At 38.1% G+C, this 14,088-nt stretch overlaps 1 protein-coding gene across 4 annotated transcripts in view; it reads right to left on the bottom strand.

Annotated features, from left to right (window-relative positions):
• The window catches only part of PHF8 (PHD finger protein 8), a 143,892-nt gene that overhangs the window by 47,292 nt on the left and 82,512 nt on the right, over positions 1-14,088 (bottom strand). For all 4 annotated transcript variants that reach the window (XM_066357562.1, XM_066357561.1, XM_066357565.1 and 1 more), the window contains 4 exons: positions 10,235-10,413; positions 9,847-9,932; positions 9,194-9,327; positions 8,289-8,599 (listed from right to left, as the gene is read on the bottom strand). In XM_066357562.1, the coding sequence (XP_066213659.1) occupies positions 8,289-8,599; positions 9,194-9,327; positions 9,847-9,932; positions 10,235-10,413 (710 nt within the window). The remainder of the gene's footprint in view (positions 1-8,288; positions 8,600-9,193; positions 9,328-9,846; positions 9,933-10,234; positions 10,414-14,088) is intronic.

Raw genomic sequence — 14,088 nt, 5'->3', positions numbered from 1 at the left:
CTCAGCAATCTTGAAAAAGAAGAATAAAGTGGGTATCACACTTCCTGATGTCAAGTTATACTACAAGGCCACTGTACTCAAAACAGCCTGGTACTGGCATAAGAACAGGCATATGGATCAATGGAACAGAACAGAGAATCCAGAAATAAACCCACACCTTTATGGACAATTGATATTTGACAAAGGAGGTAATAGCATACAATGGAGTAAAGACAGTCTCATTAACAAATGCTTTTGGGAAAATTGTACAGCTACATGCAAAAAACTGAAACTAGACCACCAATTTACACCATTCACAAAAATAAACTCAAAATGTATAAAAGACTTATATGTAAGCCGTGAAACCATAAGCATCCTAGAAGAAAACCTAGGCAATAAGCTCTCCGACATCATTCGCAGTAATATATTTGCTGATTTATCTCCACAGGCAAGTGAAATAAAGGACAGGATGAACAAATAGGACTATATCAAACTAAAAAGCTTTGGCACAGCTAAAGAAAATATGAACAAAATAAAAAGACAAACCACCCAATGGAAGAACATATTTGACAATACATCTGATAAGGGGTTAATAACCAAAATTTATAAGAACTTTTAAAACTCAACACCAGGAAGATAAACAATCCAATCCAAAAATGGGCAAAAGAAATGAATAGACACTTCTCCAAAGAGGACATACAGATGGCCAACAGGCAGATGAAAAAATGTTCAAATTCACTAATCATTAGAGAAATGCAAATTAAAACCACAATGAGATATCACCTCACACCAGTCAGAATGGCGCTCATTAACAAAACAAGAAATAAGTGCTGGTGAGGGTGTGGAGAAAAGGAAACCCTCCTGCACTGCTGGTGGGAAAGCAGACTGGTGCAGCCACTGTGGAAAACAGTATAAAAATTCCTCAAAAAATTAAAAATAGAACTGCCTTTTGACCCAGTTATCCCACTTTTAAGAATATATCCCAAGAACACCGCATCAATGATTCAAAAGAAGAAATGCACCCCTATGTTTATGGCAGCATTGTTCACAATAATGAAGATCTGGAAACAGCCTAAGTGTCCATCAGTGGATGAGTGGATTAAAAAGCTGTGATACATATACACCATGGAATACTATGCAGCCGTGAAAAAGAAGGGACTCTTACCTTTTGCAACAACATTGATGGACCTAGAAACTATTATGTTAATTGAAATAAGCCAGGCAGAGAAAGATAAATATCAAATGATCTCACTCATTTGGGGAATCCAATGAATAATATGAACTGAGGAGTGGAATAGAGACAGAGGGGGATCAAAGGGACCAGATGGAAAGCTGACAGAGGGAAAGGGGATGATAGGAAGGTATCAAAAAAGGGGAAGAGACTGTTGAAATTATACACACATAACACAGTGTTATAGAGAGCAGAAAAGCTAATCTTGGAGGGAAAGGTGAAAGGTGTTGTGGGGAGGGGGTTAAAGGGGGATGTTGTGGGGAACAAGGCTGGGGGATGCATTCGAGGGGACACTACAATCTATGTAAACACAATAAATTAAATTTTTTTAAAAATTTTTTAACATAATGACAAGAAAGTGAACTAAACCAGAAGACATAACAATCTAAAATTGGATCCAACTAACAGCAAAGCTTCCATGTATATATATGAAGCAAAAATGTATGGAACTATTGATAAAAGGGAAAAATAGAAAGATCCTTAATTTTATTTGGAGACTTCAGCACATCTCTCTCAGTAATCAGTAAAACAAATAGAAAATCAGCAAGAATATAGAACCACCACATCAATCAACTTGATGTATATAAAAGTTATAGATCAACCCAACAATAGCAGAATACACATTCTTCTCAATTTCACAATGCAAAATTATCAAGACAGACTAAACCTTGGGTAATAAAACAAATCTTATTATTGAATACATTTTAATAAAACCAAAAGCTAGTCCTTTGAAAAGTCATTTAAATTGACAAAATGCCACCTAGAATGACAATGGGGAAAAAAAGAGAAAAGACCCAAATTACTATTATCAAGAATAAAAAGGATGATATCACTAAAGACTTTAGAGACATTAAAAGGATAATAGAGAATACTACAAATAACTCTGTGCCCACAAATTTCACAATTTAGCTGAAATGGACCAATTCCTTGAATGACACAAACTATCAAAACTCAACCAAGATAAAACAGATAACTTAAATAATTCTATATCTACTAAAGAAAATAAATCCATAGTAAAATCTGAAAAAGAAATCTCTAAGTCCAGGTGGTTTCACTCACAAACCCTACTAAGTGTTTTAAAAAGAAAAAGAAAAACACATTCTATACAACCTCTTGTAGTAAATAGAAGAGGAAAATTTTCCCTACTCATTCTTTGAGGCCAGCATTGTGCTAATACCAAAATTAAAGATAGAGAGTACAAGAAAAAAATTACAGACCAATATCCCTCATAACATAAACACAAAAATACTCAGTGAAGTTCTATTAGTAAGTCAAATCCAATAATATACAAAAATAATAATATGCCTGACCAGGCGGTGGCGCAGTAGATAGAGCATCGGACTGGGATGTGGAGGACCCAGGTTCAAGACCCCGAGGTTGCCAGCTAGAGTGCGGGCTCATCTGGTTTGAGCAAAGCTCACCAGCTTGAATCCAAGGTCGCTGCCTCGAGCAAGGGGTCACTCAGTCTGCTGTAGCCCCACGGTCAAGGCACATATGAGAAAGCAATCAATGAACAACTAAGGTGTCGCAAGGAAAAACTGATGATTGATGCTTCTCATCTCCCTCCGTTCCTGTCTGTCCCTATCTATCCCTCTCTCTGACTCTGACTCTGTCTCTGTCTCTGTAAAAAAAAAAAAAAAAAAAAAAAAAAAAAAAAAAAAAAAAAAAAAAAAAAAAAACTTAAATATGGAGGGACATACCATGTACAAAGATTAGAAGATTGATTATACCTAAGGTGACAATTCTCTTGCAGTTATAGAGAAAAACAGTTTGGTGGTTCCTCAAAGAGTAAAACAAAGAATTACCATATGACCCAACAATTCTATACTAGGTATATTTCCAAGAGAAATGAAAACATGTCCACACAGAAACATGCATACAAATGTCTTTAGCAACATTATTCATAACAACCAAAAGGTAAAAATAACCCAAATGCCCATCAGCAGATGAAAGGATAATCAAATTGTGAAATATCCATACAATAAAATACTATTCAGCCATAAAGAGGAACAAAATACTGATTCATGCTCCAACTTGGATGAACCTTGAAAACATTATGCTAAGTGAAGGAAGCCAGACACAAAAGGTCACATATTATATAAATACTTTTATATGATATATCCATAATAGGCAAATATATGCAGACAGAAAGTAGAGTTGTGGTTATGAGGGAATAAAGGGAAGAGGACATGGGGAACAATTACCAGTTTTCCCCATGTATAAGATGCACCTTAAATTTGGTGCCCAAATTTTGAAAAAAAAATGTATTACATAAAGTTACTGAACTCAAATTTTATTCTTCACAAAATTCATACAACTCCTCATCACTGTCAATTCTCCCATCCATTAGCTTGTCCTCATCTGTGTCTGATGACAAATAACTGTCTTCAACAATGAGCGCAAAAACAAGCACAAAAAAGCAGGAAATATAAGTAAAAAAATCTACAACCACTATAAGATGCACAGTTTTTAGACCCCAAAATTTTCAAAAGAGGTCCGTCTTATACATGTGGAAATATGGTACTTAATGAATACAGGGTGTTTTTCTAGGATGCTGAAAATGTCTGGGAAATAGACACAAGTAGTGGTTGTACCATATTGTGAATGTACTACATGCTACTGAACTGTACACTTTAAAACAGTCACTTCTCCCAAGAAGACATACAAATGGCCAATAGATATATGAAAAGATGTTCATCTTCGCTAGCTATTAGAGAAATGCAAATCAAAACTACAATGAGATACTATCTCACACCTGTTAGGTTGGCTAATATCAACAAGACAGGTAATAAGTGTTAAGAGAGGCTGCAGAGAAAAAGAAACCCTCATCACTGCTGGTGGAAATTTAAACTGGTACAGCCATTATGGAAGACAGTATGTCAGTTCCTCAAAACATTAAGAATAGAACTACCACATGACACAGCAATCCCTCTACTGGATTGCTACCCAAAAAACTCAACAACATTGGTATGGAAATACACATGCACCTGCATGTTCATTGCAGCATTATTTACAGTAGCCAAGACATGGAAACCAAAGTGTCCCTTGACAGAGGATTGGATAAAGAAGATGTGGTACATATGTACTATGGAATACTACTCAGCCACAAGAAATGATGACATATCACCATTTACGACATGAATGGACATTTTACTAAGTGAAATAAGCAAATCAGAAAAAGCTAAGAACTATATGATTTCATACATAGGTGGGATATAAAACTGAGACTCATGGACACAGATAAAAGTGGTTACCTGGGGTGAGGGGAGACAAGTAAAGAGGGATGAATGTACAGTGACAGAAAATGATTTGACATTGGGTGATAGGCACACAATGCAACTAACAGTTCAAATATTATAGAGATGTTTACCTAAAACCTACATACTCTTATTGATCAATGTCACCCCCTTAAATTTAATTTCAAAATAAAATAAAAGTCAGTGGTGACTTTTCTCACAATTACAGAGAAAGCCTTAGCAATATATGAAGACCTACAGACAAAAGATAAAAATTCTGCAAAAGTGCCTCCCATCAAAGAAGAGCAAATGGTAGCTCTGTTTTCTACAAAATTAAGCTTTGGTAGGAGAGGATGGCTGAGAGAGCAGATGAAGAAGTTGTGAAGATACTTCGCCCTGTTTAAAAATTAGGCTCTGGATCAGATTTTAATTTGATGCCCTCAAGAACCTATATCTGAATGAAAGAAGCCTGAGCCCAGGGTTTAAGACTACAGTGAATCCACTGACTCTGATGCTGGGTGCAAATTCTATTGGGCTCTAACGGATTAGTATAAAGACTATCATTATCTGGGTCAGTGTTTTGGCTTCAAAGCCAAAGAGATTTAGAGGGGTATGCCCCTAACCTTTTCCTTATAAGCTCTACTATTTTTAGTGCACAGTTTTCAGGATGAGACATTTTTCAGGAATGCATAAATCCCATTATGGAAGAAAGCCTTCTGATGAAAGATGTAGCCTCCATAAATTAAACTACAAATATCATGCAATCCTAATAGAATTTTTCATAAAACTCAATGAGCTGATTCCACAACCTATCTGAAATAGAAAAAGCTCAATAAGAATTTCCTGGCCCTGGCCGGTTGGCTCAGTGGTAGAGCATCGGCCTGGCATATGGATATCCCATGATCAATTCCCAGTCAGGGCACATAGGAGAAACAACCATCTGCTTCTCCACTCCTCCCCCTCTCCCTTCTCTCTCCTCTCTCTCTCTCTCTCTCTCTCTCTCTCTCTCTCTCTCTCTCTCTCTCTCTCTCTCTCTCTCTCCTCCCACAGCCATGGCTTAGTTGGAGCAAGTTGGCCCGAGATGCTTAAGATGGCTCTATGGCCTCTCCTGAGTCACTAAAATAGCTCAGTTCCCAAGCAACAGAGTAACAGCCCCAAATGAGCAGAGCATCACCCCATAGGGGGCTTGCCAGGTGGGTCCCAGTGGGGGTACATGTGGGAATCTGTCTATCTGCCTCCCCGTTTCTCACTTAAAAAATAAAAGAATTTCCTAGAAATTCTGATAAAATAAGAACAAGTAGGTTGGTATCTCCATGTTAAACTGCCTTTCTAGTATTGCTTAGCAAAGCAGGGACAGGGAGGGTGATAGCAAAGCAGAGGCTGAGTGAGCTGTTTTTTCTGAGGGGACTAATTAGACCAGATCTGGATGTCTTAGCTGTAGGTCGATGTAACTATCTGCTGAAGGAACGTTGGGCGGCTGAGAAACTTGGCACACCCCTAAGACCAATTATAGCTCAGCACAGAGATAATGGTCATGATGATTATCTGTATTCTCCTCAGGTCCAAAGCCAGTTCCGCAGAAGGGAGTGATATTGCCATAGAAATTGACAAAATGATTTTATGGAACAGAATAATAATATCTAATCCTTACATAGCACTTACCATCTGCTGGGCAATGTTCTAAGTGCTTTATATACACTGCTCACAAAAATTAGGTGATATTTTATTGCTTCATATTTATTTTGAAATATACCCTAATTTTTGTGAGCACTATATATTAATTCATTTTAATGCCACAACAACCTATGAGATAGATACAGAGAGGTTAACTAGCTTGCCAAAAGTCACATAGCTATTAAGAGATAGAACTGTGAATATAGAGTAGAAAAACAAATCTAGGTATATATGGAATTCAGTTTATAACAAAAGTGGGACTTCAAATCAGGGGGATAATAATGAACTAGTCTATAAATGTTGTTGAGGCAAATGACTACCCACATGAAAATTATATACATTTAGATTCTTATCCTTCACAACTGACAAAAGTTGATTCCAGAAAAAGAGCTAAAATGTTAACTTGTCTACAAGTTTCAGATGAAAGTATAGGAAAGTCTTACACATGACATAAAAATACAAAAAATGATAAAAATTACTATTTAAAAACTGAAGTCTTCTACATGCTAAAAGATATCAAAAATAAATTGAAATGAGCACCAGAAAAAAAGAAAATACTTTTCAACATTTCCAGAATATATTAAAAATACTCCAACAAATGTAGAATAAAGAACTACAAGAAAAACAACCATCCTAATAGAAAAATGGGTGAAAAATTGGATAATTCACAAAAAAGACATAAAGAAGAACCAATAAACATAAAACAAACTGAGACACCAGTTTTTGTAATTTGGCAAAAATTAAAAAGGCTGGTTAACATCTGCTGCTGGCAAATCTGTGGAGAAACAGGCATTTCTCATACATGGGTCAAATAACTGGTTGTTTTGGAGGGGAAATTGGCACTATTAACATTCATTTTGTACCTAGCTTTCAACCCAGCCCGTGTAGCCACCCTAGAGAAATGTCAGCTGGCACGAGGGCACTAAAAGTTATTTACAAAAGCCTGACCAGACGGTGGCGCAGTGGATAGAGTGTCAGACTGCGATGTGGAGGACCCAGGTTCAAGACCCCAAGGTTGCCAGCTTAAGCATGGGCTCATCTGGTTTGAGCAAAAGCTCACCAGCTTGGACCCAAGGTCGCTGGCTCGAGCAAAGGGTTACTCGGTCTGCTGCAGCCCCACGGTCAAGGCACATATGATAAAGCAATCAATGAACAACTAAGGTGTCACAACAAAAAACTAATGATTGATGCTTCTCATCTCCCTCCGTTCCTGTCTGTCCCTATCTATCCCTTTCTCTGACTCTCTGTCTCTGTAAAAAAAAAAAAAAAAAAAAAAAAAGTTATTTACAAGAACTTTCATTGCAGCAGTGTTAGTAACAGTGAAAAATTAGGAACAACGTAAATGTTTATCAGTAGGGAATGGCTAAACAAATGATGGTACAGCTATGCTATAAGACTACTATACAGCAGATGTATTTCAATATGTATAAATGAAGCAGATTTCTAGGAACTGATGTTGAAAGATAACTAAGCAAGCTGTAGAACCACAGACACTAAACAGTACTACATCTCTGTTTATGTCTACACACGGGTATAAACACAAGAAAATGAAAGGTGTACATCAAATTGATAACAAAGGTTATATTCCTCAGAGGCAGATGAGTGTTAGTCAAAGGTAATTTTCACTTTCTTTTTCATGTTCTAGTTTTGGTCAATAGCATTAATTTTTTTTAAATAATATTAAAATAAAAACCTACATCAAAGTCAGCTATACTATACAAAAAAGCGCTTTATACAATGAAGTATTCAGTAAATCTTAGCCTTAAAAAAGGAGTCATCTCTTAAATGTAAAAAGCCCTCTGAAAGGTTATTATATACTTTTTCCAGGGATGAACTGAATGACACAGAACACAAACAACACAGGTGATGGAAGTAAAAGAGGCAAGAAGTAAAAAAGCTGCCATCAGTGAAGGTTGGGCTACAAGTGAATGATAGCTAATTATAAAAGCTACCAATGTTTGAGGGCCACCCGTTAGCAAGAAAACATGTCAGGCACTCTGTACAAGCAACATCTCTAATTCTTACATCAACCTGTGGGATATTCTCATTTTACAGATTAAGAAAATATGGCTCGGCTGTCCTGGATTGGGATTGGGATTGGGATTGGGATTGGGGCTGGGGTTGGGGTGGCCCTTCTGGCCTGGACCCAAGTACTCAGCTGCCCTTACTATACTCTGCATCCTTGAAGCACGCTCCCAAACTGTCTTGTTCATCCAGACTGGCGTTCTCCTCCTCCTCACTCTCGTTTTTCCAGTATGCTGGCCGCTTGATAGGTCGCTTCCCTGGGACACGCAAGGAAGCAGGACTGCTAGACACTGTGCCTAGCCCACTGCTGGAGCTTGTACTGCTTCGGTCCTGTGCCCCAGTCCACCAGGCCTGCAGGCTGGAGGTAGCTGGGGAAGACGATGAGGACTGCAGGTTGGCCATGCACAGCATACCCTGGATGGCCTCCTGAGTGCTAGGAGAGGCAGGGGCCTCACTGCAAGAGACAGAGGAGAAATGCTGAGTTAGTTTCTCAAATTGTCAGTGGGAACCAGTCATCAGAATAGTCAGGGAGGTGGGACAACAGCGGAGGGGTCGGGGTGAGAGGAAGATGAGAATTATCCCAGGTGAACAACCAGAAATCAAACTAAACAATCCAGATAGTATCAAAGATTATTTTCAGGAAAAGGCCCCATTCCTTTTTGCTTCACGTCTCTTTACAGACAACACAGGCAAGATGGCAAAAAGAGGGGCGCATCTCCCCTCCTGTTCATCTATGCTGCGTTCTTTAAAAAAAACAAATCCAGGCCCAGTTCTTCCTTGTCTCTTCCAGCCTCTCTTCTAACTTCCAAAAAATACAAAACTGATTCCCTTTGATGTCTATAGAGTCTCTCTTTCTCAGACTTTTTTAAGTTTCTTAGGATAGATTTCATTTCTACTTTATTCTTCCAGTCCAAATGCTCTGGCTAACTCTTTATCCCTTTAAGTAATAGCTTAGTAAATATCTGCTGACTGAATGACTCAGCCCTTTGTGGGGTAGGGCTATGCTGTTTGATTGCCTTAGAAAGGGGGGATCAAAGCCAGTACTCACGTGAGGGCAGCATAGTCAGGTCCCCCCACCTGCCTGCTGGCCTTGAGCAGATCAAGAATTCCACCAGCTCCACTCCCATTCCCAAGCTTGTCTTCAACCCCTTCCACCATGTCCTCATCTGTTGTATAGTCCTCCTGTTGGGGAAAAAGGATATCACCTTAGCTGCCCAGAGTTGGTCACGTAAGGCCCCAATACAGGGTTGACAGTCTCACTCCTGAAACTAATATCGTCTGAGCACCAAGTACAGACCAAGTACTAAACAGAATATTCATTCTTCCATCTTAATTCCCATAGTATCTTTGTGAGGTAGGTATTACAATTCTTATTTTACAAATAAGGAAACTAAGGCTCACTGAAGTTAAATAATTTGTGTAAGATCATAATCAGATATTTCAAATTAGATACTCTTTCCACTACATCACACTGCCTTTTATTCTACAATGTATGAAAGATTTTTAAAATTATTTTAACTAAATTATAATCGGAAGATTATATTTTATGTGCTCAGCAGCACTTAATACATAATCTTTCACTTAAAAATTCCTTAGGCACTGAATGCACAGGATATCTTTTTCCACGAAGTAGAATGACAATCTGCCTTCTGTCTCTATAACCAGAATAAGCAGAAGACTAGACACATGGCAGACCCCTACCTCAATGTCAAACTCAACTTCTCCCGGTTCACGAACTCGGTTGGGGTCAGAGCAAGGCTTCGCACGAGGCAGCTTTCGGGGAAATTCTAGAAAACAATGAAGTGCCCTTATCATGATGCTAATGCCCTTATCAAGATGCATAGCATCTGAGCCCAAACATCTAGGAAAAGAAAATAATATTCCTAAAAGTAACGACCACAGACAACTAATTTAGAAAGGTTAGGAATTAGCTTATATATAAATCTCTAGAGCAAAGGTTACATGGAGACCTACAGAGCTGCTAAATCAGAATGTCAACAAGCTCAGGCCTAATGCCTGGAGTCTATCAATGGAACCAAAAACAAATATGAAATAGGCAAGGCGAGAAAGAGAAAGAACAGGTACACACTTGGTCTTATTATCAGGGTCGTCTTCTCCTTTCCCAATCTCTCATCAATCTGCAGTTCATCATCTGAATCCAGGTCAAATTCATCCTCCATCACCTGTTCCGTAATTAGCCTTGCTTTGTCTTCCTTTCTTGCAATCTTGGCTCTCCGAGTCTTGGATAAGCTTTTTACCCTCTTAGTACTAGAGAGAAAGAACAAAAAACCAGTCACACTCAATATTGTTATGGTGGCAATTCTCTCCAAATTGATATAGATTCAATGCAATCTCTATCAAAATACAGCTAGTTTTTTGTATAAAATAATAAACTAATACTAACATATGTATGAGCATACAAAGGTCTCAACATGGTCAAAACAATTAGGAAAAAGAACAGGAGGACTTATACTATTCAATTTCAAAATTTACTATAAAGCTACAGAAAATCAGGTAGTGTGATAGTGACATAGGATGGACACACATCAATGGAACTGTACTGTAAGACTAGAAATAAACCCTTAAATTTATGGCCAATTGATTTCTGACAAGGGTGCTAAGGCAATTCAGTTGGGAAAGGATGGTCTTTTCAACAAATGGTGTTAAAATAACTGGCTATCACATGCCAAGAAATAGATGTGCTTCTTACCTCACAGCATACACAAAACTAAACTCAAAACAGATCATAGGTCTAAATATAAAAGCTAAAACTATAAAACTTCTAGAAGGAAACACAGGAAAATGTCATTGTGACCTGGGACTATGTAAATTCAAAATGTTTGTACTTCAAAAGACACTATTAAGAAGATGAAAAGACAACCCACAGACTGGGAAGAAATATTTAAAAATCATTTATCTGGGAAAGTATCTGTACCCAGAACATCTGAATAACTCTTAAAACTCTATAACAAAACAAACCAATTAAAAAATGAGCAAAAGATATGAATAGCCATTTCTCTAAAGATGATATGATATACAAATTGCCAGTAATCACAGAAAATTATGCTCAACACTGTTAGCCTTAAAGAAAATGAAAATTATACCATAATGAGATACCACTTTACAGTCATCAGAATGGCCCCAATCAAAAAGTCAGAGAATAACAAGTGCTAATCAGTAAATGAAGAAAATCATAATTACTGGTGGGAGTAAAATGGTACAGACATTCTGGAATAAATTTTGACTATTTCTTAGTAAGTTAAAAATAGAGTTACATTATGACTCAAAATCTTACTCTTAAATGAGAAACGAAAACATATGGCCACACAAAAATTTGTAACAAATGCCCACAGCAACATAATTCAAAATAGCCTAAAGTGGAATCAATCCAAATGACCACACTAGTGAATAGATAAACAAAATGTGGTAGAGCCATACAATGGAATACTATTCAGTAATAAAAATAAACCAATTAATAATGCATACTACATCATGGATGAACATAAAAAACATTATGCTAAGTCAGGGGTAGTCAACCTTCTTATGCCTACCACCCACTTTTGTATCTCTGTTAGTAGTAAAATTTTCTAACCGCCCACCGGTTCCACAGTAATGGTGATTTATAAAGGAGGGAAGTAACTTTACTTTGTAAAATTTATAAAGCAGAGTAACAGCAAGTTAAAGCATATAATAATAATTATTTACCAAGTACTTTATCCGGATTTTCGCTAAGTTTGGCAGAATAAATCTTTCTAAAACAACTTACTATAGTTAAATCTATCTTTTTATTTATAATTTGGTTGCTCCGCTTCCGCCCACCATGAAAGCTGGAATGCCCACTAGTGGGCGGTAGGGACCAGGTTGACTACCACTGTGCTAAGTGAAAGAAGCCCAACACAAAAGACCATATATTGTGTGACTCCAGTTATATGAAATGTCAGAAAATACATTAGTAGTCCTTGGGCCTGGGAAAGGGAACCAGCATTGACTATATGTAGGTACAAGGGATCTTTTTGGGTGATAGAAATGTTCTAAAATTGGCCCTGGCCGGTTGGCTCAGCGGTAGAGTGTCGGCCTGGCGTGCAGGGGACCCGGGTTCGATTCCCGGCCAGGGCACATAGGAGAAGCGCCCATTTGCTTCTCCACCCCCCCCTCCTTCCTCTCTGTCTCTCTCTTCCCCTCCCGCAGCCAAGGCTCCATTGGAGCAAAAGATGGCCCAGGCGCTGGGGATGATTCCTTGGCCTCTGCCCCAGGTGCTAGAGTGGCTCTGGTCGCGGCAGAGTGATGCCCCGGAGGGGCAGAGCATCGCCCCCTGGTGGGCAGAGCTTCGCCCCTGGTGGGCGTGCCGGGTGGATCCCAGTCGGGCGCACGCGGGAGTCTGTCTGACTGTTTCTCCCCGTTTCCAGCTTCAGAAAAATACAAAAAAAAAAAAAAAGAAATGTTCTAAAATTGGATGGTAATGATGGATGCATATTCTTTAAATTTACTAAAAGTCATTTAATAGTATACTTAAAATAGGTTAATTATGATATGTAAACTACCTTTAAAAAGCTGTTAAAATATATACAGAAAGCGAAAAAATTCAAAAGTGGCTTAAATAATCCTGTTATACATGGCAAACAATATTTTTTTTTTATTGTTTTTTTTTTTGTTTTGTTTTTTTTATATAATTTTATTTTTTTAATGGGGTGACATCAATAAATCAGGATACATATATTCAAAGATAACAAGTCCAGGTTATCTTGTCGTTCAATTATGTTGCATACCCACCACCCAAAGTCAGATTGTCCTCTGTCACCTTCTATCTTGTTTTCTTTGTGCCCCTCCTCACCCCCTATCCCTCTCCCATTCCCCCCTCCCCCCCCCGTAACCACCACACTCTCATGGCAAACAATATTAACCAGTATAAACTGCTAAAATAAACTTTATTATTAAAAAAAAATGTTTTTGGTAAATTAGTATACTTGAAATGTTCAGCAAATAGTCATTTGGTGAACTTTCAGTGAATTGGCTCTCATTAAATTGGCCTGTCTTCTACCTCAGAGTTTTTGGGAGGATTAAATGAGCTAATGGAGAGACCAACACATGCTGAGTGCCCAATGGTAGCTAATCTTGTAATTAAGTTCTCGGGGCCTCAGTTCCCACATTAGTAAAATGGGGATAACAACAATGACCTTCAGGGTTGTTGTGAGGACTAAATAAAATAATATTTATAAATAACTAAGACAGAGTCTGATACAGAGCAGGTGCTATGTAAATGGTAGCTATTTATACCCTGATCTTTTAGCAACTTCTAATTATTAAAATGTCAAACATCTACAAAAATATAAAAGTGAAATAAACTCCCATGTATCTATCACACAGTTAAGTTTCAGCAATTATTAACATAGCCAATCTTGTTTCATTTACACTTCAGTCCCCACAAAACACTGGATTACTTTGGAGAAAAGCTCAGACATAATATCATCTGGTCTATTTCTATACCTTGAACCTGTAGGTTCACTTAACAGCTGCCTCTGGCAGCTTCAGGAGGTAATAGAAACAGCACAAGAAAGACTGGCAGGAAAGGGGAAAATGTCTCATTGTGTCCTCAATAGCCATTACAGGCTGGACCCTTAGGACTCTCAATTTTCTCTTCCCCAGAAACTGATCACTGGTTCTGGACAAACGCAAAGCTCAAGAGTGTCTCTAATCTCATTCTTTAGTAACTAGGTCCTCAAATACCAAGGATAGCTCTACTGCTTTCAGAATCTGCCCTACTCTCACACTTTCTTTTCCCTTATTTCTCAACCAGGTGGACCTACTACACCCATCCTTGGGATGTGAAGACAACCTTTACCTACATAAAGGATATTAAGGTATCCTTGCCGCTTGTATTCCCACAATGTTCACTCTTTACTTGGCTACTGACTGCTCCTATCTGGTGTTCTGAACATCCAGGTG

Source organism: Saccopteryx leptura, chromosome X (genome assembly GCF_036850995.1).
Source record: "Saccopteryx leptura isolate mSacLep1 chromosome X, mSacLep1_pri_phased_curated, whole genome shotgun sequence".
Taxonomy (NCBI): Eukaryota; Metazoa; Chordata; class Mammalia; order Chiroptera; family Emballonuridae; genus Saccopteryx; species Saccopteryx leptura.
Note: the sequence above shows the minus strand (reverse complement) of the source record. Positions and strands in the feature narration are given on the sequence as shown.